The following is a 24953-nucleotide window of genomic DNA, read 5'->3' on the forward strand; positions in this document are numbered from 1 at the left end:
TAATTTATGCCAATCTATTGCAATATTTTTTTCTTTCCCATTAACAACCCTCAAAGGAAGAAAAGGGCAGATTAGCTGCAAAATATTTTTTAATAGGCATACTGCACTGGAAGCCTTCAGCCTAGATATAAATATAAATGCTAAAAGGAATAGAAGCAAACAACTAGCTTAAAACAAAACAAACCAGAATAGTATATATGCACTTTTACAAGGATATTTCAACTTCCAAGATTTTATCATTGTGCAGAATGCTATTAGCCTTTCCATTTATAAAAACATACAAACCCCTTTTACATTTGGAACTGCTGAATTGGCTTTTAGAAAAATCAGCCTCAACTGACTGGCAATGTGGCTAGATGTAAAGAATAAAGAGCAAAAGGAACCAATATATACCTAGAAGGTACAGGAGAACTGAAATGCTCAATTACAAAGATGACGTTATTCTTACAGTAGATTGACTTGACTCCAGGTAACGGCCTTTATGCCATTTTCTTAGCAGGGTCATGGAAGTGGCTTGGTTTTTTCCCAATCTAACCAGCATTCCTGGAGCTGCCCGGTAGTTCCCCATCAATTAGTCCTCAGGACTGATACTTCTTAGCTTTTGAAAGCACCTGAGGTCAGGTAAATGATGCCCCTTTTGAGATACAGATAGTCAGGGGTGGGTTCCACTTATCTTTACTACCAGTTCGCAATGGGAGCGCGCATGTGCATTCGCTTCGCTCGCGTGCTTGCACTTCTGCACAGAAGCTTCTGCGCATGTGCAGATTGTCCATGATGATGTCCGGTCGGGTGGGTGGAGCTTACCGCCGCTATTACTACCGGTTCATAAGAACCGGACCGAACCGGGAGCAACCCACCACTGCAGATAGTCCTCAATTTACAACCATTTGAAGTTGCAATGTCACTGGAAAAAAGTGATTTACAACTGGTCCTTGCATTTACAACAATTGTAGCATCCCCACAATCAGATGGTTAAAATTTAGGAGCTTGAACACAGCATGCATTTATGATGGTAGCAGGATCTTGGGGGTCACATGCTCACCTTTTGCAACTTTCCCAGCCAGCTTTAGACAAGCAAAATGAATGAGGGAAACCAGATTTGTTTACCTCCTAATTCACTTAACAACTGCAATGATTCGCTTAACAAGCATGGCAAAAAGGTCAGAAAATTGGATGCAACTCACTTAACATCTACCTTGCTTAAAAATGGAAATTCTGGTCCTAATTTTTGTTGTAAGTTGAGGACCACTTGTAATGCTTCATTAATTTGATAGCCACAGTTTTAAAAGGTTTCCACAATTAGGCAGTTGTATATTTATTTATTTATTTATTTACATTCTATAACTTCAGCTGACAAGCACTAATGTAAAATAGGCACAGTTCTTTATCTTGTATCTGGGGGGAGATTATTCCTCTTCTAACAAAGATGCCTGTCATGATGACAAATATACTTACCATCTAAAAGCAAAATTGTGTTGCCTATGTATAAATCTATGTAATCTTAACGGATTAATCCTGATTACATTAAGTTCATATGATCAGTTGACTGAATGACTTTAATTTTGGCCTATGATGCTAATCGGTGTTTTTTCCTCAAACTGAAATCTATCTGGATGGGATTTGTTCGTCTCTACAACAATGAGAATCTATTCTTTGAAAAAGAAAAAAGAAAGCATATCCCCAGATGTGAATCTGAATCTGGGCTAGAACAGACACAGAAACAAACAAATAAATCCTGCTAGTTAAACAGATGAGACACAGAATATCTCTCTCCCTCTCCTTCTCTCTCTCTCTCCTGCTAGGTCCATAATTCAACTGTGTAAATGTGGGACATCCAGACCTATCAGCTAAGCCTTCCTAACCAAAGAGTTGCCTGGTGTCCAACAAGATTCCCTTCCTGGAAATGCCTTCTGAGAAGGAAAGTACCATAACAAATCCAGTAAAGTTAACAGTTTTTTTTAATAATAACAGCTATGTAATTTGGTTTTTTCCTCAATCAGCATAATATAATAACAAGCTTAATAGATCTTTATAGTCTGCACAATGCCTTTTGCTTTAAAAATACCAATAGAATACTGACACCCCACTGATCTCAGTAGGAGTTTGTTGAGCCCATAGTTTTACTGAATTAACTCAACCGCCTATATTCATGTAACACTATGCACCATAAATTAATTGTAAAGGTTGGGGCAACCCAATATACTGAGCCAGAAATTAGCCGAGCATGTTGTACAAAGCCAGTCTTAATAGCAGGTTCAGGATTACAGGCAAACAAAGCAATCCTAAAGGAAGTGTAATTATAAAGCTTGGCCAGGTCATGCTTTTCAAAGTAAGAGCCCAGTAGATCTTCGTTGTTTTAGAATTCCAATCCCACAAAACAGTAGGAAATTTCAGACAAGATACAGTATATTTGCAGCAAGCTAGCATAATTACAGGAACAGATGTGGGGGCTTATTGGTGAAACAGAGGAAATCTCACCATAAAAATACCTTGGTGTAGGATCTATTCCTGGCAGGAAACTACTGGTAATAAATATGTGTTTGCAAAGTTTTCTATGAGCAGAGAGCTGAAGCTGACATGCACTCAACATAGGTGGAATTCTGTTATAAATCATTACTTGATAAGTCAGCTAACCTTTTTTTAAAAAAAGTAAAATAACTAGTACCACCTTGGTCAATCTTTCTGTGATGTTTTCAACCTCAACTTCTGATCCTCCTGCCTTGTTTATTCAGGAGGATCAAAAAAAGTTTAATACTTTATTTCTCTTCTGATATTTACATGCAATATATAATATTGATTTACACCATTCCTAACATAGACAAAAAAAGCTCTCCTCCATATGTGTATATTTTTATCTATTACTTTGGGCATTCATTTAAATGAAAAGAGAGCCTTGCAAACTGTAGAAATTGACTATTTTGTATTATTACCAATCTTATTTTGCAGTATTTATCACTTTGCTTCATTTGGTTCTTTTTCATAGAGAGACATAAGAAGGTGAGGGTACTGAAGATTACTGCTAGCAAAGATGTTTATTCAGACACAGGTGAGGTGATTTAGCAAACATTCCCCATATGACAAGTTAGATCACAGTTGTCTCTCATTGTTCCTCATTCTTTTATGGATACTAGGATCCTTTGGAATCTTCATCCAATATCAATCCCAGAACTTTTTCTTTGAATCTCTTCCTAATCAAACTGGTCATGTATACATTTTCCAGCTTAAATATTAGTATCTATATCTATGTCAAAAGAGCTGTGAAGGAAGAAAGCTGAATGTGTATGGAACCAATTTTATGGCTGCTGAAGCAATAGGAATACCAGATTTTTGGCACATTAATCCATCCCCCTGCATAGTCCATTTCTGGGACTCTTGTAAATTCTGAAATCCAAAGTACAGAATAATTTGTTCATATAGTGAAAAATGACTAAGTGAAGCCGAGTCCAACCTTTTGTATGGAAGATATGAAGTGGAAGTCCTTGCACAGAGACCAAGAACCTCAAGAAATAAAAAAGCTAGATATGGATCTAGGCTTGCCTTTTGTAAGCAAAGAGAAAGGAAGCAGAATTCTTGAGAGATTCTCCATTTTGAGCCATTCAAGTTAAGAGACATTATATTCAATGAAATATTATTTACAAGGGCAGAGGGGGGCTTACAGAGAATACAAGAAGAGCAGGAACAGTTATGTAGTTAGTGGGAATTGGGAGAGGGGGCATACAGAGAAGTTTCTTGGCAGGGTCTGTTCTGGGGATGCAAACAGATGAAGGAATAAGTATGCAATTATTAGCAGAACAACATTATCAGCCACATAAAGGGTGAATCTGGAATGTCTGCTGAGAAACCCAAGAATGTGATTATAGGCTCAGAAAATTAACTCCAAGAAGGTGGTGCTTTCTACTGAGAAAGATTAACAGGTTATTGAATCTTCCAAAGTGAGTGCAGGTCGGAAAAGGAAAACAATGGAGAAGTGTCCCTTTTATTATTTCTAAAGAAGACAAAAGAATTATCTCCTGGGCATTTGGGGATTCCTGCTGAACCTTGTGGTGGCTGGTGAGATGAGGAAGGGAAGAATCGGGGAATTCGTTAACAAAGGCAGGAATTGGGCAGCGGGAAAGAGTTTCTCTCAGATTATTTCAAAATTTCAAACAGGAAGGGGTGCTGAGAAGAGAGGGGCAGCGAGGGATCTGCCCAAGCAAAGCTGAAGGAGAACCAATAATTATCCAGGGAAGAGGAAACCTATCAGGAAGGGGGAGGGGGTGAGGGAGAGCGGTGTTTCCTGCGGAAGAGGGCCGCTATTTTGCGGTCTGCAGCTCGGAGGGGGAGGCGCTCTCCGCCTGGCCGTTCAAATGCCTTGGCTTCCCCGTCTTCGGCTGCGGGCAGAGCGGGGGCCGTTCCAAGTGGCCGAAGAAAGGGAACGAATGCGCGGTGGGGCTTTGGCGGCGGCGACCAGAGCCCTCCCCCCTCCTCCCGTAGGAAGGGGAGGGGGACTTGCAAGGGGAGGGGGGGTTGCACTCACCAGTGCAGGAGCTTGTGCTGCAGCTGTCCCGGGCGACGCTCGGACGAGCATTGTAGGCACCACATGGCCGCTTGCACTCTGCAGCCCGGGATTGCCGCCGCCAGGGACTTGGTGAGGACGGGGATGGAGGATCCAGATTGGGTCTCAGTAACGGCGGCGGCCGCTCCGTGCCCCGAAGCTGCCCAACCGCTGCTTGGGCTTCGCCATCCTCGGCTCCTCCACGTAAAGCAAAGGAGGAGCTGGGACGCGGTAGGGCCCGCCCTTCGCCGGAGATTCCCCCTCCTCCCTGGCCATTGTTAGTAGCCCTCCAAGGCTCCCCCCGCGCCGGCCCACCTTCCCTGCCTCGCAGCTCTCCACAGTGACGCCCGGATGCCGCTCGGTATCCCGGTGCCCGCAACGCCGACGTCGCCGGGGTGCTGCTGCATGGCTGCGATGGGAGCAGAAGCGGCGCGGTGGTTCCTCCAGAGATGCCTTAGCCGGCTGCCAGGGCTCTGCCCCACCTTGTCTCCAAAGAGATTCCTGCGTCGTGATTGCTATTGTGTGCCTGGTTTCTTGAGACTCCGTTAAATCCGGGTTTCCAAGAACAGCCCCCGAAGCTGCCTGGCTAACTCGCAACCTCTCTTCCGCCGCTCCCGAAATACACGACAGTTGATGGCTGTGTGGCTTTGTTAGCGGTGCTACTTTAAACGTTCATTTTCCACGTGCTGGGAGGCCAGGCGTGTCTCTATCATCAACTTCCCCCAGTCCAGAAATACAGACTTCTTCTCCTACCTCCTTCTATCCAGAGCTGTGTTAGTGGAGGAGTGTGATTTAATGACTAAACGGTGGCTGCCAGCCAAGATTTCCTAGATGCCTTTCCAAAATTCAAAAAGCTTTAGATCAGAAAAGCCACAAAGAAGGTGGAGCAGGGAACCAAGATCCATGAATTCTACCCCAATGTCTAGAAGAATTAAGCCAGGAAGAGAAGATGCCCCCGTACACTGGCATTTTCTGGCCAGAAAGCTTTAATGGAAAGGGGGAGAGAGGTGGTAAGCCAAAAGTTTTGGCATCAGGTATGAATGTGAAATAAATCAAGAAATAGATTGATCTGACTTAAGGAGCACATCCTCTGCAAGAAGCCCTCTTGCACTAGCCTGAGATTTTACAAAAGCATCACTATGGAGTGGCACATCTCCTGTTCACAAGTAGGTTTGCTCAAGAATGTGTGCCCTATGCTATTTTAATAATTAGAATAGAAGTAGATGCCAGCTGATTTTCTTGCTTGGATGCCATGAAGTCTCGGGACCTCAGAGACTCCAACTTGCCCCAGTGCAGATACCTTTGGTCTGAGGAAGATGACATGCAAGAATGGTAATTCTCCTTTACATCCTAGATTTTTCTGCCATAATCATCCTTACAATCATGGAAAACCAAGGCTCCCCCCCCAGCTGTCCTAATGAAGATGTAAAATATTTCTTCATCACTCCAATTATCATCTAGATCTAGAATGAGGATTGCTGGAAGGACAAGGTTAAAATCCTCCCTAGTCATGATGTTAAAGAAATCTATATTGTAAAGATTTGGGAGGATATGAAATCAACAATATTTATTATGTAGAGTTTCAAACAGATACAGATTTTAACTTTGTCTTTTACCCAATTAAAAAAAAACTCAAGCCAGGATTTTATGAACCTGGACGGTAAAATGGACATTTCTGTTTATCTTCTGCCTTATTCTAACCACATGTCCTCAAAGAAAATCCTCTATTTCTAACAGGCAGCATTTTTTATAAGACAATAAAAAGCAATAAATCCTCTATTTGATGCCACTTTATTTTCATTACATGGACAGTTTTTTGGTTTTTTTGGTGCCCTCAAGTCACTCTTGTCTCCTGGCAACTGTTTGGACGAGTCCCTGCATTTTTCTTGGCAAGATTGCAGAAATGATTTGCTATTGCCTTCTTCCCAGGACTGAGAGAGAGAGACTGGCTTGAAGTCACCCAGCCGGCTTTCTGTCTAAGTTGGGATCAGAACTCATTGTCTTGTGGTTTCTAGCCTGACGTCTTACTCAATATACCAAACTGGCTCTCAGTTTGGACAAAGGATAAGATTAATATATTTTTAGGACAAATCCAATAGTAGTGGAACGGAACAAGGGATACTGTGATTGCCGTTCTCTTTTATTAAGAAACTAAAATCGAAGTAATCAATGATTTTCTAATTCTATCGTGCACATGATCTAAACCAAGATTATTTAGTTCGGTGTTCTCTCAAAGTTGGCAAGTAGATCAGTAGCAAATATCCATCTTGCCCATCCACACACATACGTTATGTAGAAAAACAAGTAGAAAAACAAACACATCCATCCCTAAGGGCAGGTTGGTAATTGCTCTTTGAGAAAACCAAATTGAAAAAGGATCTTATGCTAGCAACAGGAGCCATAGTCCAATGCAAACTTTTCTAATCATCTGTGTAATGATGGCAATGCAGACAAAAAAAATTTCTTCAATGCTGAGAAGAACAAGAGGGGGAGAATCCTCTAATTACATTCCCTTTTTTCCCAGCAACTGGCCCAAGACAAAATATAAAATAAAAATGTCCAGTGAACAATATTTTTCTGTTTAGTGGTTAAATCCATCCAAGTTGTTTAGTGCATCTTTCTAGCACTAAAATTACCCGACACAAGATTTTATTGCCATTGATAGCACATCCTCCATGAACAAATTTAGCTTTAAATGTTCTAATTTGCACTAAAATATTGGTCCAACTTAATGTTCAACATTCCTTTGAAAAAATACCATATTACGTACTTTCTGATAAAAAAAACGAAAAGTGAAATAAAATCCTGAATTCAGACTCATTTATGTGGTGTGATTCTATATGCCATTGGAGGGTTAAAAGGCAGTACAGTAATGATCACAAGAAGCAGACTACTGCAGGAAAAAGAAAAGGTGCTAGCAAAGTTAATGGCTATTTAAGTAAAAAGTTACCTCAATAGGTGGTTGATTTGGAAAAAACCAAAAACAAAACCAGGCTTGATTGCAATTTGTATAGGAGACTACAAGGAGATGAGAGTGAAGGTTCATTCTCCAAGCTTGTGGGTTGGTTTCCAATGGTTTCCAAATGTTTCATTACCAGGATAGGTAACATCTTCAGCAGAATTTAGGGTGTGTTCTCCTTATAAGAGCTTTGTGTGGTCAGTAGGTCTTGTGATGGGTCAGGTCTGGGTGTGTCAAGTGAGGGTCTTATAATGGGTCAAGTGGGAGTCATCCGTGGGAGTCTTGTGATGGGGAGGTTACATCAGGTGAGGGTCATTGGGAGTAGATGTGCTGGTTGGGGGAGGCTTGTGTGGGTTGGTTGAGGCTTGGTGCTGTGTCTGGTTAGCTGTGCAGTTGATTTTGATTCTGAGGGGTTCATAGATAGGTTGTAGGTCAATTTGTCTGTTGATGGTATTGCTTGTGGGGTGCCAGGCTTCGATGAACTCACGAGTGTGGCAGGTGGTACCATGGGCGATGATTTTTGTGTTGCTCCAGTCGAACTGGTATTGTTTGCTGTTGGTGTGGGTACAGATTAAGGGTTTGGGATTGTGGCATTTAACTGCCAGCCAGTGTTCATGGATCCTGGTTTTTAATTGACATGATGTTTGTCCCAAGTAGAATTGGTTGCAATTGTTAACATTTTGATTTTGTAGATTACATTGTTTCTTTCATCCTTCTGTATCTTGTCTTTGGTTTTGGATAATTCCTGGTGGAGTATGGCTGCGGGTATGTGGGCTATTGAATGAACCTTCACTCTCATCCTACACACAAGTATAGATATTTGCCACTATTGCAAAAATACAAAGAGATCTTAGAGCTATATACTAGACCCGTGATGGTGAACCTAGTGCCTGTGCGTGCTTTGGGCACTTGGTCTGGAAAAGGTTAGCCATCACTGTACTAGACAGATAAAAGGTAAGTCCTAAAAGGCACTGATAATTAGCTACTTCCATATTATCCCCAAGAAAATGATACAATCTGATCCTGGTAGTCACAGTATTCAAGTTTGGATCAAGAGAGTCTTTTAAGCAGAAATTTTCCAATAAGCTCAAAAGAATAGTTTTGTATTTCAATCCAGAAAAGAGGGAGCCACTAAAAAAGTTGGCAAGGAAAAAGCTATATTTGAAGTTTATCCAGAGCAAAAGGAACTGAATTCAAATGTACACAACTGGTTACAACAAAACTTGTCCAATACAGAAAATTACTAACAGGCTGAAGCAATTTCCTTGTCTGAAGTTTTTTTACCTTCGTAAAAAGGTAAAAGCAGAAGTCAGAAGCACATAAAATGAAGCAAGTAAGGGAAATTCAGTGCATAGTCATGTTCTGGAATTCTTTACAAACACAATGTAGCGATGGCCTCTAATTCTTATGGTTTGCACAAATGCAAAGAAGTGAAATGTGTTAATGGCCAGTAGTCATGATGGCTATATACTGTCCCCAGCATCAGAAGGGGAAGACAGGCCTCAATAGCAGTTTTCAGAGAACACAAGAGGAAGGGAACTTGGGAACACGTACTTGGGAACATGATAATCTACTGTACAAATTCAGATGCAGCATAACATTTTATTTTATTTTTTATTTATTTTATCAAATTTAGATACTACCCATCTCATTCACAAAGTAACTCTGGGCTGCCATTAACTCTAAGTCTGGGAACAAACTATATTTAAAAGGCTTTCTGAACCTCCAGGAGAGGTGTATGACATCCATTTCTCTGGAGGAATATTTCAGAAGATGGAGTCTGCAAAACAAAATACACACTTTCTAGATCCCAAATCTGGCAAAGTTTGTAAAAAATAAACTGAGGAGCACCCACTCTGTTGGGATATCAGGTTGGCAGAAACAAATGCAGAAGAGCCATTTTAGTGTAGTGGTTAAGGTGCTGGCCTAGAAACTGGGAGACCGTGAGTTCTAGTGCCACCTTAGGCATGAAAGCTGGCTAGGTGACTTTGGGTCAGTCGTTATCTCTCAGCCTAACTCACCTCACAGGGTTCTTGTTGTGAGGAAAATAGGAAGAGGAAAGAGTATTAGCTACCTTGAGTTACTTATAAAGTTATATATTTTATAAATATAATAAATGAATAAATATATCCCTTAGGTAATCAAACCTTGTGCCAAGAAGGGTTTTAAAGGTAACAATCAGCACCTTGAATTGTACCTGAAAGAAATCTGGTAAGCAATGCAGTTCCCACAGCAATGGTGACATGTGGGCACAAAGACAAGAGTGCATTACACAGCTCATGTTGCAGTATTTTGAATGATCTGTATCTGTAGATCTATAGTTGAGTGCGGCTCCATTTAGAACATACTGCAATAGTCCAATCATGAGGTGATCAGGCCTGAGTGACCATCTGCAAGTCTCCTGATTAAGGAAAGGGCATATCTGACACACAAGATGAACCTGTGAAAAGGCCCTCCTGGCCACAGCTATTACCTTCTCTGATAATTATTTAGTTTTATACTAAATAATTAAATTAAAGTAAGAAATAAGTAAATTAAAAGTAAGAAATCTTACTTTTGCTAACACATCTACATCTAAGCTATTATCTTCACCATATCCATTTTAAGAATGTGCATATACAATGAAGTTTTGCTTTTGAGTAAATATTCATAGAATTGCATTTTAATTTGTTTAGCATCACAAATACTTTGGCCCTTGGGATAGGGCAGGCTGTAATATATCCAGACACATAAAAATACGGTATACAAATGCAAAAATCATGCACAGCACAAAATTCATACCTATCATGATATAATACACTCAAAAGCTATACACACATATAAGAAATGCCTTCCTGATCCTTCACATATATGGTAACAGCGGAAGAAACACAAATTTAGTAGTATCATATCATTCCTCTCTCACTTCACATCACTCCTGCACACACCTTATTTTTTTTAAAAAAAAAAAAAACCTGGCAATGATCTTTTCCCCCCTTTCCTTTCTGAACTGCAGTTGCCCACCCCTCTTTTGTCCCTTACATCAAATAAGAGATAGCAACACCAGAGTTAGAAAATTATTGATGAGGCAGAGCAGGTCTCTGAGATGGTTGCCATAGGGATGAAGGGAAGGGTGAGATGCTGGGTTGCTATGGATCTTGCAAGAGGGAGGATGGGTACCAGCATCACCATAGTAATGCAACAGTACGGGGAGCTGAGTGGAGACACCCAAACACTAGCAAAGAAAGTGTGAAAGCCGGGGAAATGGCTCTAAGGTACAGTGAGACCACTCCCTCTGGGGATGGACTAAGACACGGCATGCCTATCTCCACGTCTGAAAGAGATATAAGGTGAGGAGTGGAAATTCACTCTCTGCAGTTCTCCTTTCTAAAACCTAAAAGAGGAGGTCTTCGCCAGCTGCAACGTGCAGCAAAGGGGTGGAAAGTCTTGGAACTGGACTTCCAGTCTGAATCTGAGGAAGAACTGGGGCAAAGGGAAACAAGGAAGTCTGGCTTTGGATTATAAATTTGCAAGTGGAAGGAAGTGCCTTTTATATCTCAGCAAAAGCCTAAGTGATAATAGGGCTGGTGACAATAAGAAGGAAACTTTGAAATCAAGCCTCACGCCTTTTTATTCCTGTTATCAGGTATTATTACCTATGTCATCATTTCTATCTTCCAAATAGCATCTCTAAATAGACTACTATTTTTGAGCCGCCATAACTGCATTGTTGTATGCCTGCCTATCGTCATGGCAACGCCTCCAAAATAGATACTTCAGGAAAAGAAAGAAAAGGGGGGGGGGGTATCGACCTGTTCAGTAAATAACTCTTTCATGCCAACTTGGTTTCTCCCTGTCATTGTAAATGCTGCTAGGCCTAAGGTAATCTCCACTGCTTTACACAAGTCACTTTGCCTCTACGAAATAGAGCACACATGTTGAGAACAGTTGGTCTTTGGTGTGTCTGCGCGCACACACACATGCACACACACACACACAAAATTGCTAAAGCAAATACTGGCACACATATACCAGCATAGAGGGAAATGCAGATGCTTCCTTACCAAACGCATGAACACCCACAAATAGCATGGACTTTCTGCTATAATAGGTGAAACAATCAAAGACACTGTTTAAAGAGAGTCATGCTACTGTGATACTAGCATAAGACAACAAGACTCATATGCACAAGATACAAGGCCAAAATCTATATATACCAAAAGCTTTTTTAAAAAAGTACATCAGTGTCCAACATAACCTCACCTGACATTAGGACGCTTAATTACAGCTAATAAATAAATAAAGTCATTAAACATCACTAAGCATTAACTAGCTCTGAACATTAGGCATAGAGCAAACAGAAGGAGTCACTGCTTTCATGGCCCACTTTTGGGCTTCCTGAAATCACCTATCTGATGCTGCTGAAAAAGAGGTGTTGAACTAGACAGACCGTACAATGCAATGTAACACAACTAATAACCCTTAGCAGTGAACAATTACCGAGGAATTGAAAGTGCTTTGCAGGCATTATTTGTATGACGGTCTTGAAAAATATACCAAGGTTAATCTTAGTGTTCCATTTTATAGATACAGGTAGTCCTCAATTTACGACAGTTTGTTTAGAGACTGTTCAAAGTTACAACAGCACTGAAAAAGTGACTTACGACCGTTTGTCACCTCCATGGTCATGTGATCAAAATTTGGACACAGCATGTATTTATGCCGTATGATCCCCTTTTGCGAACTTCTGACAAGCAAAGTCATTGGGGAAGCCAGATTCACTTAGCAACCATATTAGTAATTTAACAACGGCAACGATTCACTTAACAACTGTGGAAAGAAAGGTTGTAAAATAGGGCAAAACTCACTTAACAACTGTCTCTTTTAGCAACAGAAATTTTGGGGTCAATTGTGGTCGTAGATTGAGGACTACCTGTAGTATACACTGAGATTATGAGACTAATACTTCTAAACTGACCTAAGACCAGTTTAAGTTCAGAGCCACGATAAGAACTCAGCTGAAGACTTTAGGAATTACAGATCTTTCTCATGTTATGTCAGCTCTCAAATAACTGAAGTTCCTCCATCCATCCATCCATCCAAAGCACAACTGCTAGTGATGTACCTTACAGGAAAACACCCACTCTCTCCAACATTCATCATCAAAAGCAGATGGGTCTCAGCCTGAATGTATTACACAACTTAAACACATTTACAGTCTAGAAATAGTGCTGTTCTTCAAATCTGCTTGCAGCATGTAAAACCTGATGCATATAAGTGTCCTTCCTGCCAGCCAAGGTGTGGGGAAAAAAGAAAGCTGATAAATCTGCTAAGAGTTCCCTGCCCCAAAAGTACATATTGAGCCAAAACATCCCAACTAGAGATCAGACTGTTGCTGTTGTTTTGTTTATCCTTGCGTTAAGGAAAATTCACCTCTGGGACTAAGATTCTGTGAAGTCCTTCATCTGGGACTTCAAACTATTTCAGCATTTTTTGGAAACAGAAAATCAGTAGAGTAAAATGGAACTGATTAAAGATGATTTAATGTTTTTTTTTCAGCTAAAACTAAAGTTGTCTGATCATCATGTTCAAGATCCAAATAAGTGACAAAGAAAGAAAAGGAAATGCTAGGCTAATAATACTAGTGTCTGTCTGTCTGTCTGTCTGTCTGTCTGTCTGTCTCTCCCTCCCTCCCTCCCTCCCTCCCTCCCACACACCCCTATAATAAGCCAAACCCAGGACCTTATTCTGCTTACTCAGTTGAAGCCTCTCTGTAATGATCCACAATACACTGTAGCTGCAGATATGTCCTCAAAGGAGAATCAAAGCAGGCTGGGTGGTCTTGTGGTTCTTAGGTACTAAAGCAGAAGGTTGTGTGTTGGTGGCTTCAAGATATTCCTGCTAAACCTGTTTGGGCAAGGGAAACTTAGCTTCAGCCTGACATCTGTTGGTCAAGTGAATTCCTGCTAAATGCACCTGACCTAACCAGGGAAAGGGATAAGTTCAGTTGTGGCAGTCAATGGCTAAGGAGGACACCTCCCAACAAGTCACACATGCCTGTGTTTCCACACCCAACTTACAAAAGGCATGTAGTCAGGCACACCACACGTCTATAATTCCTTCTATACAAATGCTGCATGCCTAATTAAATTCATATTGACTGTGTTTGCATAACACACTTAACCCAGTTCTTGAGCTGATTCCCTCCTCTGCCTTTATATACCACACATAGAACAAGAAACTAAAACTAATCAAATGAGATGGGGCTCACCCAACACGCAGCACCACAAAAAGCCAAACCAAACTACTAATCTTGCCTACATATTATACAAATGTCACTGGTATTATAACTGACCAAGCATAGATAGCTATGCAATTGTCTCAATATAATCCTAATACTATATTTACCTGAAAGGGAGACTGCTTTGAAAGTAAGACAGTGATCCCTACACCCATTGATGATTAGAGAGAAAAAGACACCACATATGTCCTTTGCAGTATTCTCAGTGAATCTAAAATAATCCTCTCATTTAAAGCTAAAGGGGAGGGGGGACTGCCTTCTTCTCATATAAATCCAGTGTTGGCTAAAGAAAGAAAAAATCTGACTTACATTCTCTCTGTCACTAGAATTTACTCTTCTCTGACAGCAAGAAATACAATCCAGGTTCATTTGCTTTTGGCCATAAGCAGAGTGACGATCAGAAATAAAAAAAATCCTCCATCAGTCGCCTCTTCAGCTTACTTCTGATTCAGGACATAAACCTGTGCCTGACTTGCTTTGCTTTAGAGGATAACATGAGATTATCAACAGAATGCCCTCTCATACAAAAGCCAATTACACAGAAACCCGCAGATAGAAACCTAGCATATGAAGGAGCAGAGTTTTATTCTCACTTTCTCTCTAGGATGCCTAGTTTCTATATGCTGGGTTATCTGTTGAAGGGAGGAGCATTCCATCCTGGGAAGTCCAATCCACATGCTAAATGGGCTCTCTCCAGGAAGTGTGCTGGATGGAAAAATACAGGATACTTGCTAGCCAAGCCAAAACTGAAGAAGGGCACCCCACTTTGAAAGCAGAGCAGGTGGATAGGTTAGTAAAGTGCTAAAAATGTTGCCTTTAACCTAATGCCTTTTGCTCAGGGCAACCACCAATGTAATAAACCATGCATGCTTAAAATGAAACAGGTCATCTATGGCTCATGTTTGTTATGATAACATAGCCTTCACCCTCTCATCGGTTATTGATGCAATCTGATATATAAAAAAAGATTATGCATCCCCAATGTTTAACCAAGTATTGCCCCATCCAACAGCAAAAAGTATGTTCTTGAAAGAAAAATCTGGAAAAATAAGGGAACTACAATTCGAGATGCTTTGCTTTTCCCTCAGTGGCTAACACTGCCACTATTATTGTGTTTTAGCCTTTTACAGCAGCCTGACGTGGAGCAATTTAGCCAGTGAAGCATTTCCTGCCACTTCCTTCTATGTCAGGAGAAATGTCAATTTGCTATATATCTGTGTTGCAAAGACACTAGTGAGAAAGGCTTTTTTTTTAATGGCAGCTTAATTCTAAATCTGGGAATGGAATGGTAACTAATAAATTAAGGTTGATGGGCTGGAAATGAAAAAGACCTAGTGTTGATTTGGATAACATGTTAAATGTGGGTGGTAAGTTTATGCAACCCTGAGAAAATTGGATTAATTGAGTAAACCAGGCACAACATACAAATACAGTGCTCGGTTTATACAACATGCTTCACCAGCTCAGTTAAATTAATTTCTACATAAACTACTAAGAAACTGACCTTTAATTTTAGGGGTAGAGTGGAGGTTTACTTCATAGGTGGCACAAATCCAGCTAAGTTCGCTTGATGCCTTGTTTGATCCCCCAAAATGTGGATTTAATAACAAAATGTGAATTAGCATGAATCTAGCTGAAAAGTTTTATATGTAAAGCCACACAATAGGGCTAAGAAAAGTAAGAGCCTTGATCCTGTGTAAACCACTACTTACAGTCTGGAAAATGGGTTCTCTGTAAATACGTAAGTATTCACCAGAACTCCAGATGGCATCCAGGAAATTCTGTTAAATTGAAAAAATATATATTTCATTTAAGATGAATTAAATCTGAAATCAGATTTACTCTCAAGAGCAAAATCACCAAAATCCCATGAGATTTGGCTTCTCATAAGATTTAACTCATTTAAAAAAAGATTGGATGGGTACTTGGGCTGTTACACAAGATCACACACTAGTGTGTGGCATCTAATCAGGAATTAACTCCAGTTCATGTGCAAATTCAACCAATTTTGATTTATTCAATAAGCTCTTGACTACAAAAGCAGTAACTCCAGGTACTTACAATGAAGTTCTACTACCATACATTTGTCTAACAATTTGTATACTATCTTACTGCACAAATATTTTTAAAGGAAGGAGATTGCTGAGAGGAATATTAGAGGGAAGACAAATAGATTTGTAGAGAGAACAATGGACAGTTGGGAAAAAGGAAAAACATGTTTGCAATCTATCAAATTATGTTTACATGCTATCTTAAGCCATGCAGTAGTTTAATAGGTTTTAATTGAATAAAACTATTATCTGGTTTTGTGTCATGTGAAGCCATCACCCAAAATTTACAAATTAATCCCCCATTATACTATGATTTAGCTATTATATGTAAATCCATTGTGTTACTCTTTCCAATCCCCCCAATATCTCCTTTATGAACTCAGAATGAATTAAAGGGCAGGGAGCATTCAGTCAATCTGCATAATCTATATTCAGATTCATAGGAAAAGTCTAATGCTCCACTACCAGCTTTGAACTCTCTAAGAGAACAAGAAACATGTATTTTAGTTTCTCTTGAAAGGCATTGTTGGGCACTAACTCAGCCTTTTGAACGTGGATCTGATAGTTTCAGTTTTGCTGGCCGTTGTTTGTCCTAAAAACAGTAATTGCTTCCTGCACTTTTTTGTCTAACACCAACATCATACTTGTAAAAGTTGTCACATAGGCACAACCTCTGTTAATGACATAGGGGCTAAACCGCTTCATTCCAAGTTGCCATTTGTTAATTAAAGTATTATAGTAATCCCCACTCCACCCCAAACCAACCTCACCAGTTTATCCTTCTCACCTTTATTTGGTAAAGTAAAATAGCTTTGTTGCAATTTTCAGTACAGCATGCCGAAGTGGTCGTCTCCAGCTGGGACCTTACCAAGATGACGCTGATTATTCTATTCTTATCTAAGCACTTCCGCTTTCCAGTTCCTCTCCAGTTACACCCTAGTCACTCAGTTTCCTTGGCCACAGATAACCATCACATTGCTTAATAAGAGATCATATTATTACATACAGTCAGGAGAAACAGTATACAACTGCTGTCTCCTTTGACTAGCCCCATCAGCCAGTCACAATGGAAAAATCACAACTAAGATGGAAAGACTAAGTGGTCCCAATAATCCACCATTAATAGAAATATGAGCCACACCCAATCCCCCTGCATCACTCTCATTCATTCATTCATTCATTTAACTTGTACAGCTACAGAAACAATCTCTACGTGATGTTGAAGTATAAGTCAAGTCTCTTTTGTTCTCTGGTCTATTGCTTTTCATGGTACTCAAATCAACATCTCACTTTTTCACCTGGCAAGAGATGGTTGCAAAGATGACCCAAACATCAGTGGAACACCCTAGGAGTGCCCTCAGCATGCGCCAGCATAGCTTGAATAACCAGTAGACATCAAGATCTGTAGCCTGCCTATGTACATTCCTGTCATAACAGAGAAGGAAACTCTATGTCCCCCAGGCAATTCCTCTCTTTCTGAGTCACCATTTCCTCCCCAGCAACTAGACAAAGCTTGTCCTCATTTCCATGTTTAGCTTATCCTTGTTTCACACCCTTCATGCTTATTAGGCAGCTTGCCACTCAGGGAATGAAGCTGTGTACTTGTGTTCTTCTCCCTTGGGTTCAATACCAATGTTCCAGGTGGCTGTATCACCTAAGTATATCAATTTTCTTGAATAGTAAACTCTGCACAATTTTGAGAAAAGCTGGGTCCATCCAATGGTCAATACCACTATTCTCTATTATCCTTTATATTCCACTAAATCTGCATGTTGAAAAAGCTCTTTATTGATAGTCCTCACTTACAACCATTTGTTTAGTGATTGTTCAATGTTTCAACAGAATTGAAAAAAACTGACTTACATCCAGTCCTTGGATGTAACTTATTTATTTTATTTTATTTATTTTATTTTATTTTATTTTATTTTATTTTATTTATATGCTGCCCTTCTCCGGAGACTCAGGACGGCTTACAATGCGTTATGATCGTTGCAGCATCCCAATAGTCGTATGAGCAAATTTAGGCCCAGGGCAACCGCATGCCCAAATACCCCAGGATCACATGATCACCACTTGCCACATCCCAGCCAGCTTCTGACATACAAAATCAATGAGGGAAGCTGTGTTTGCTTGTCAACCATGTGATCTTCTTAAGAACCGTGGCAAAAAAAGATCATAAAATCAGGTGTGACTCACTTAACAACTGCCATGGTTAGCAATGGAAATTCTGGTCTCCACTGTAGTTGTAAGTTGAGGAGTACCTGTATATTTGATTCATGGCAAAATTCAAACCATCAGAGAAACCAATAATGAAAGTGAAAGGAGATGAGACAGATAAGCAGCAGCCAAACACAAAAGAACATCTGTGTGGCTGATCGTACAGGTTTAAATTTGAACTGAACAATGGTCCCATACTGGCTGGGCTTCAGGTTTCCTACTTACATCTCAGTTGCCTAATCTGTGCAATGGGAACAGTAAAAAAGCACAAGGGGTTCTATGGTATCATATGACACTGGAAATATGGCTGATGGGACAACAATGTACAATAAGACCATTACAGACCTAAGGATAAATTAAATATGTGCCAAATAATGTTGAAATACCATAATTAAACAAAACAGAAACGGTAGTGAGGAAATGTTCCAACTAAATTTCCAATTTAATTCCTCTAATCCATTGATATTTTACCACCACTTTTCATAAAAAAGGACCTTTTTCATTTCATTAAACTGAGTGGTTTTTTTCTTCCCTGATGAGCCCGTTTTAAATTCTGGATATGCCCGGAGAAGGATGAATAGCTTAGGATTGTCACTGAGATGCAGACCGAAGGACATTTTTCCATGCTGTGAAAGAGAAATGTTTCCCATCCCACCTCAATCCAAGATGCAGAGGAACAGATTTTGGCTGAGTTGCCCACAACAGCCTGCAGGGTTCTTTCGAGAGTATCAATTCCTCCCTAAATGTTTGGCAAAACTAGACTTTCTCTCCAAACTTCCAGCCCCCATGCAAGTGAGCAGCAACAGTTGTTCTAGGTGGAAAATGTCAGTGGAGGAAGAGAGTTGAGTTCCTGTGTGCACTCAGCAATTCAGAATTACACAATTCAAAGAGGTCTCCCCTGAATCCTTGTAAGCAGCTTCCAGGATCCTCCTCATGTTAAATATATTCATAATAAAAAAAAAAGAGACCCAGCCAGGGGTGAAATCCAGCAGATTCTGACAGGTTCTGGAGAACCGGTAGTGGAAATTTTGACTAGTTCGGAGAACCAGAAAAAAACCACCTCTGGCTGGCCCCAGAGTGGTGTGGGAATGGAGATTTTGCAATATCCTTCCCCTGGAGTGGGGAGGGAATGGAGATTTTGCAGTATCCTTCCCCGCCACACCCACCAAGCCATGCCCACAGAACTGGTAGTAAAACAATTTGGATTTCACCACTGGACCCATCCACATTGAAATCATTTCCTCCCTCCCTCAAGGGACCTTTTTATTTTGGGTGATCTAATGTGTATAGATTTTTGAACACAGGATAACAACAACAAAGGGTCTTGTGGCATCTTTAAGATTAACACTTTCATTGAAGCATAAGTGGCTGTGGATTGATGCAGCCCAGATCTTCGGATGTATAAAGTGCCCTCGTGATGTACAGTAAAAGGAATGATGATGAATCATTATATAGTAATTGCTTATCAAGCCCTAATTCTGTACAGAGAGATTGCAATTTCAGTGTTTATCTGGTGTCAAAAAGAAACTCAAGGAGCCAAATACACTTTATGTTAGTTTGGAGGTTTAGGGGATAAATGGATCTCTGCATGGAATATGTCTCCTAGCTGATATCCCACAAGGATTCCACTAAAATATACTGATCTGGCTCTTTAACTCAGTTACCCCTGTTGTTTAGAAAGAAAATGGTAATTGTTTTCAGTAGCAAATGATCTGTCTGTCTAGTTTGTTGCTAACTTGTTTAATCTATCTCATTCTATCAGTTCAGCCCTGATCTCAAAAGTGTGCAATGGTAGGAAAAGAAGTATCTGGAGACTCCAGGAGTTAATGCATACAGGGTAAGATGAAGGAGGAATTCTGCTATTATATATCTGGCTTTTGCTGCTTAAAAAAATGACTTTGTCTAATAGAATCATATAGATCTGCTGTCAGAGAAACTAATTTGGTACTATTTCCTGAGACAAGCTTTGCCTTGGCTACAAACTCACAAGGTGGCTCACACCTAACCTTTGTGCTCTCTGTAGTACTGAGATTATGATACAGATTACTAAACAACTATCCAAAGATGACCGAGATAACATAGATGAACTGCTTGGAAAAGCCAATAAAGTTCTGAATTCTTGCCAGTGTTATTGGTGGTGATGCCTGGCAGCATGGGAACGAACACACACACACACACACACACACACACACACACACACACACACCAGACCTGCTAGCATGTTTGACCAAGTAATAAATAGCATAGGTTTCCCACAAGCACTAAGTAGATTGATCACAACTCCAATGTCCTTGGTGCATTAGCATAGCTTTTCTCTCCAGTTCACAGCTGCCTGGATTTGAACCATGGGAGATTTTCTTTCTCTCCCCACTTTTCTTACTGTGAATTGTTCTCCTTGCTAAACATGCAAATAAGTCTGAGATGGCAGCGGGGGCTAGAACATTTCCATATGGTCATATGCCACAAAGGCGCTGCTAGCCCTCTGGAGCAGAAAATAATTGGTATATGAAACATTTTCTCCGTGAGCTTCTTTTTATGAAGCACATGGCTGAGGTACAGAGTTAAAGCATATTCATGAAAACATTGCATCTGCTTCTAAAAATACTGGGGGTTTTTTTACAAGAAAGAAATCAACTGACTGACAGGCACTCAATAAAGTTGGACACAAATAATATATTTACTTTAAAACTAGCTTCACATGGCCCATTTTAGGGAATCCTGAGATCTCTAGTTCTACGAATATTGTTAATGATCTTTAATTAGACATTATCCTTATCAAAGTATAATATAGTATAAATCTATCAAATGGTTATTGGGGGCTGTAGTCCAGCAAATGTGGAAAGTAATGAGTTAGGTTAGAATTGCTCTAGATCGGCCTAAGAATAGAATCCTGTGAATAGAATCAGGCTAGGCTGGAGACGTAACTTCAAGTCCCGCATTCGGTAATGATCGTTTCATACCGCAAGACACCATCATCTGTAAATTAGGATTTCAGGCTAAATTGCTAAAGCTCCATGGATCTGGTCCCCAGATTTAAAAACAAAACAAACATGGAGGATATACATAAACTGTTCTTAAATCTTTTGCAGATTTATGGATAATATATCTGACATCCAACTTACCTCAATATGAGCCAATTATTGCTAAAAAGCAAGCACCTCAAAACTAAATATTTATATATGGTAATTACCAGGTAATTGAAGAGTATTTTTAACATTTTCACTAATTGTTTATTGCCTTATGAATTCAAATCAAAAGGTTGTTAATTCCTTGAATTGCCAAGGCTGAAATTACTGGTTCAGTTCAATGAACTGAAATATGGTTTATTTTGTTTTGAGAATATATGTAACTCCATCTATAATTGCTCGTGAATCATGATTTAAACATGTGCAGTCTGCATACAAATAATAAAAATAACTAATTATATATATATATATTGAGAGTCCGGTGGCAAACAAATACAATAAATTATTAAATTTGTTTTACTGAGTTTCAGTCTTATGAGTGTTGCTGCCAAGAAACGGGCAGCCCTATAAATAATAATAAGTATATAATAATGAAACTGTGCATAGCTCTGTGTGTGGTAAAACATATTTGCACAGGGTGGCATTAAGGAGGAGTAAGAATACTTCTCACAGGATTGTAACATTTCGATATGAGATTCCCAAATGCCAAACGTCTGTGCCTCTTTATACTCATAAATGGCATCCAATCCTGGTTTTCTTAACAAAATACAGAGCAGGGGTCTGATCCTTTTATAATCCTTATTTCCAAGTATTCAACCGAAAACAATGATAGTTCCGCAGAACTGTTTAAAGTTGCTGCAAGTTGGATATTTCTAAATCCGAATTTAAATACCTGGGAAGAAATATCCTTCATAGATGTATGTTGTGCTCTACATCTGTACTGGCTATGACTGGGCATATGGATGGGCAAGTCCAGAACTACAAGTTCACTTTTTCCTTCTCCATATGGATGTCTGAAGCATATATTGATATCCTCCTATGCCCAAGCTAAAATCCCACAAACTGCTTCCACTCACCTATGCCAGAAGAGGAAAAAGGTACCTGTACATGATTGAAAAATTCCTGTGCAAACAAGCATGCCTCTCCTTACTGTCTCCATGGCATAGCTGGATTACCGTAGCAACAGCTAAGCTGATTTCCCTCTCAGTGGGGATCATTCCATAAAGAACCACTGGGCAGTGGGTTAAAATGCAAGTGGGCCTGGATCTTTCTGTCTGGTCATACTTAACCGTTGGAAATAATATAAGAAAATGGGACTCCATTGTAGCATTTCCTCCAGCCCAAATTTCAGTTCAGTTCTTCATACTATCTCTGGAAGTACAAGTAGTCCTTGACTTATCATTGGTCACTTAGCAACCATGCAAAGTTATGAAGGACCCCCCAAAAGGTACTGATGGCACAGTGGTTAAAGTGCAGTGTTGCAGGCAAACTCTGCCCACAGCTTGGAGTTCAATCCTGACAGGGCTCAAGGTTGACTCAGCCTTCCATCTTTCCAGGGTCGATAAAATAAGGAAGCAGATTGTTGGAGGCAATATGCTGACACTGTAAACCACCCAGAGAGTGCTGTAAAACACTATGGGGCGGTATATAAATGTAAGTGCTATTCCTATTCCTATTGCTATAATTCAATTCCAAAGTTTGAATACTGCCCCTCCTTGCCATCATGTGACTGCATTTCAAGTGCTCAGCAACTGGCCTGCATTTATGGCCATTTGTAACATCCCAGTCATGTGACTGCAATTTACAAGCATTTACTTCCAGTTTTCAGCAAAAATGCCTCATAGCAAACAATGGCTTCACTTACGACGGCTGCAAAATAAGATTGTAAAATTAACTCAGTCACATGGATGACCCGCTTGATGACTGTCACAACTTACAGTCATGCCTCGTATGTGTATCTGTATGTGTAGCAAACTTTCCTATTCTCATAAAGAACAGAAGGGAAATCTGAATATTTTATTTCTAAAAAATAGTGCATTAGCAAAGAATATAATTCTCCAATATCCCCAATTTCTAATTCCATTGTCCAGTGTTATCACCTAGTTTATATCACCACGTTTATATGCTTAAAATAAAAACTTGAGAGAAGAGGACCACATGGTGATAATCAAGGATGAGGAAATGGATGAAGGGCACAGGAGAAAGGACAGTATTCATGCATTTGTTTTAATACTGTGGTAAGTCATAATGCAGTGATTAGATCCAGGGTAATCTTTGAGTCCAGAACATATATTACATTGTAGTTTTAGGGGATTATCTAAACTAAAGTTTGAAACCATGCTTAGTAGTAAATTTACCCACCTAAACCAATTAGCATACCTTTCAAATACTAATGGGGATGAATATTAATCCCTTGTTAACTTTGCCTTCCAGTTCCTGAAAGAGTGATGCATGACAGTCAGCCTGCTGTAGTGGTTGTAGTGTTGCACAAGGATTGGGGAGATCCACCTTCAAGTCCCCCATCAGTTATAGAAACTTGCTGAGTATCTGATACTCAGCCTACCTCCAACAGCCCCCTCTGCCTACCTCTAATGTAGGGCATCTGGCCTTGAAGCAAGATACTCTATCTTAATTCCTAAAATAAAATTCCTAAAATAAGTACTAATAGTACTTATTAGTACTATGATAGTCACTCGACATACACCACGTCAGAATTTATCCTGCACTCTAAATGCCAAGTAGTATTTATCAGGTAGAAAATCTTGGTAATTGTATTAAGAAGACAAATGTGCCATTGTGAAAAAAAGCAACATTGCTTCTCTTTAGTTAAGAATGACAATCAATTGATGCTGTCAGGCACAATAAATCAAGAAGCAAGGAGGTTCAAATGACTACAGGTGGTTGATTGCATGCTAATGCTCCACAAGAATCTGAAATACTAACAGCCAAAGCAAATTGGTGGTGTCAACGGACTTTTCGTCGGCAAGTCAATGGAGTTTAAGATATATTTTTTGCACAAAGGGACTTGAGACAGATGACATGCTTGACTCCTCCCTCGGTTCAGCCTGTCATCTCCTACAGATGTGAAATTAATTTGTTTCAACGTTGTCCCCGAAATTCTCATCTGTGAATTATGATGTTGAAAATTTTACTGGATATTCTCAAAGCATCTGCCAATTTCTCTCCAAATATTTGACTGGATCCGAGTGCCTGTGTTATTTTATTTTGATATTAAATATTTGACAGTTGACATTTTAACAAAACTGACATGCAACAGTACTTCCTATCTGGGAAGCAACAGCTGAGGAGATTTCACACTGGATGCCTTCTGAAACCAAAATAAACAAATAAATGATGCCAAAGATTTTTACCACAAAGATTTAAAATCAAGTATTTCCAACAGTGGTCTAAAAGTATAATTGCTATCAAAATGATAAAATTACATATTCTGAATACTGATGGCTTCAGAAACCTCAGCATTCTCACAAAGGAAGTTGTGAACTGTCAGTATTTGCATTTGAATTGTTAATGTTTTCACACGTTCTCAAGTAGGAATGCCGAAATCTTTCATCATTTGGTGATTTTGTGAGATTTCTGCCATTTTATAATACTATAATTTATTTTATTCTGAGACATTGCAACTTGCATTTAGGAGTATGTTAGATGCATTATCATTTGCAGGCCTCCCAAAGGCCTTGAAGTCCTCTGCCTATCTCCTGGGCATTAGGCCACTGTGTTTCATACGTCCTTCTTGTTTAGGGAATGTGGACATGCTTGAAATTTTCCCTCAGTTTTACTGCATTTTGTTTTGGCGGGTTATTTGTATTTTTATATTTGGGGTTATTTTTATTTCATGCTTTTATTCGCTGGGAGTTGCAGTTCACAAGTTGAGCAGCCATACAAATCACTTGGCACAATCAATCAATCAATCAAACAAACAAACTTT

At 39.7% G+C, this 24953-nt stretch overlaps 1 protein-coding gene across 8 annotated transcripts in view; it reads right to left on the reverse strand.

Annotated features, from left to right (window-relative positions):
• Window positions 1-24953, reverse strand: part of IQSEC2 (IQ motif and Sec7 domain ArfGEF 2) — a 145819-nt gene that overhangs the window by 38010 nt on the left and 82856 nt on the right. Inside the window, exon 1 of one of the 8 annotated variants that reach the window (XM_034434282.3) lies at window positions 4850-5301. The exons of 6 other annotated variants lie outside the window; for them this stretch is intronic. In XM_034434282.3, coding sequence (XP_034290173.2) covers window positions 4850-4941 — 92 coding nt within the window. In that variant the 5' untranslated portion in view covers window positions 4942-5301. Of the gene's footprint in view, window positions 1-4516; window positions 4755-4849; window positions 5302-24953 lie in introns of those variants that run through there. One more of the 8 variants, XM_034434283.3, reaches the window with a different exon arrangement.

Source organism: Pantherophis guttatus, chromosome 2 (genome assembly GCF_059756535.1).
Source record: "Pantherophis guttatus breed Tessera chromosome 2, ASM5975653v1, whole genome shotgun sequence".
Lineage (NCBI taxonomy): Eukaryota > Metazoa > Chordata > Lepidosauria > Squamata > Colubridae > Pantherophis > Pantherophis guttatus.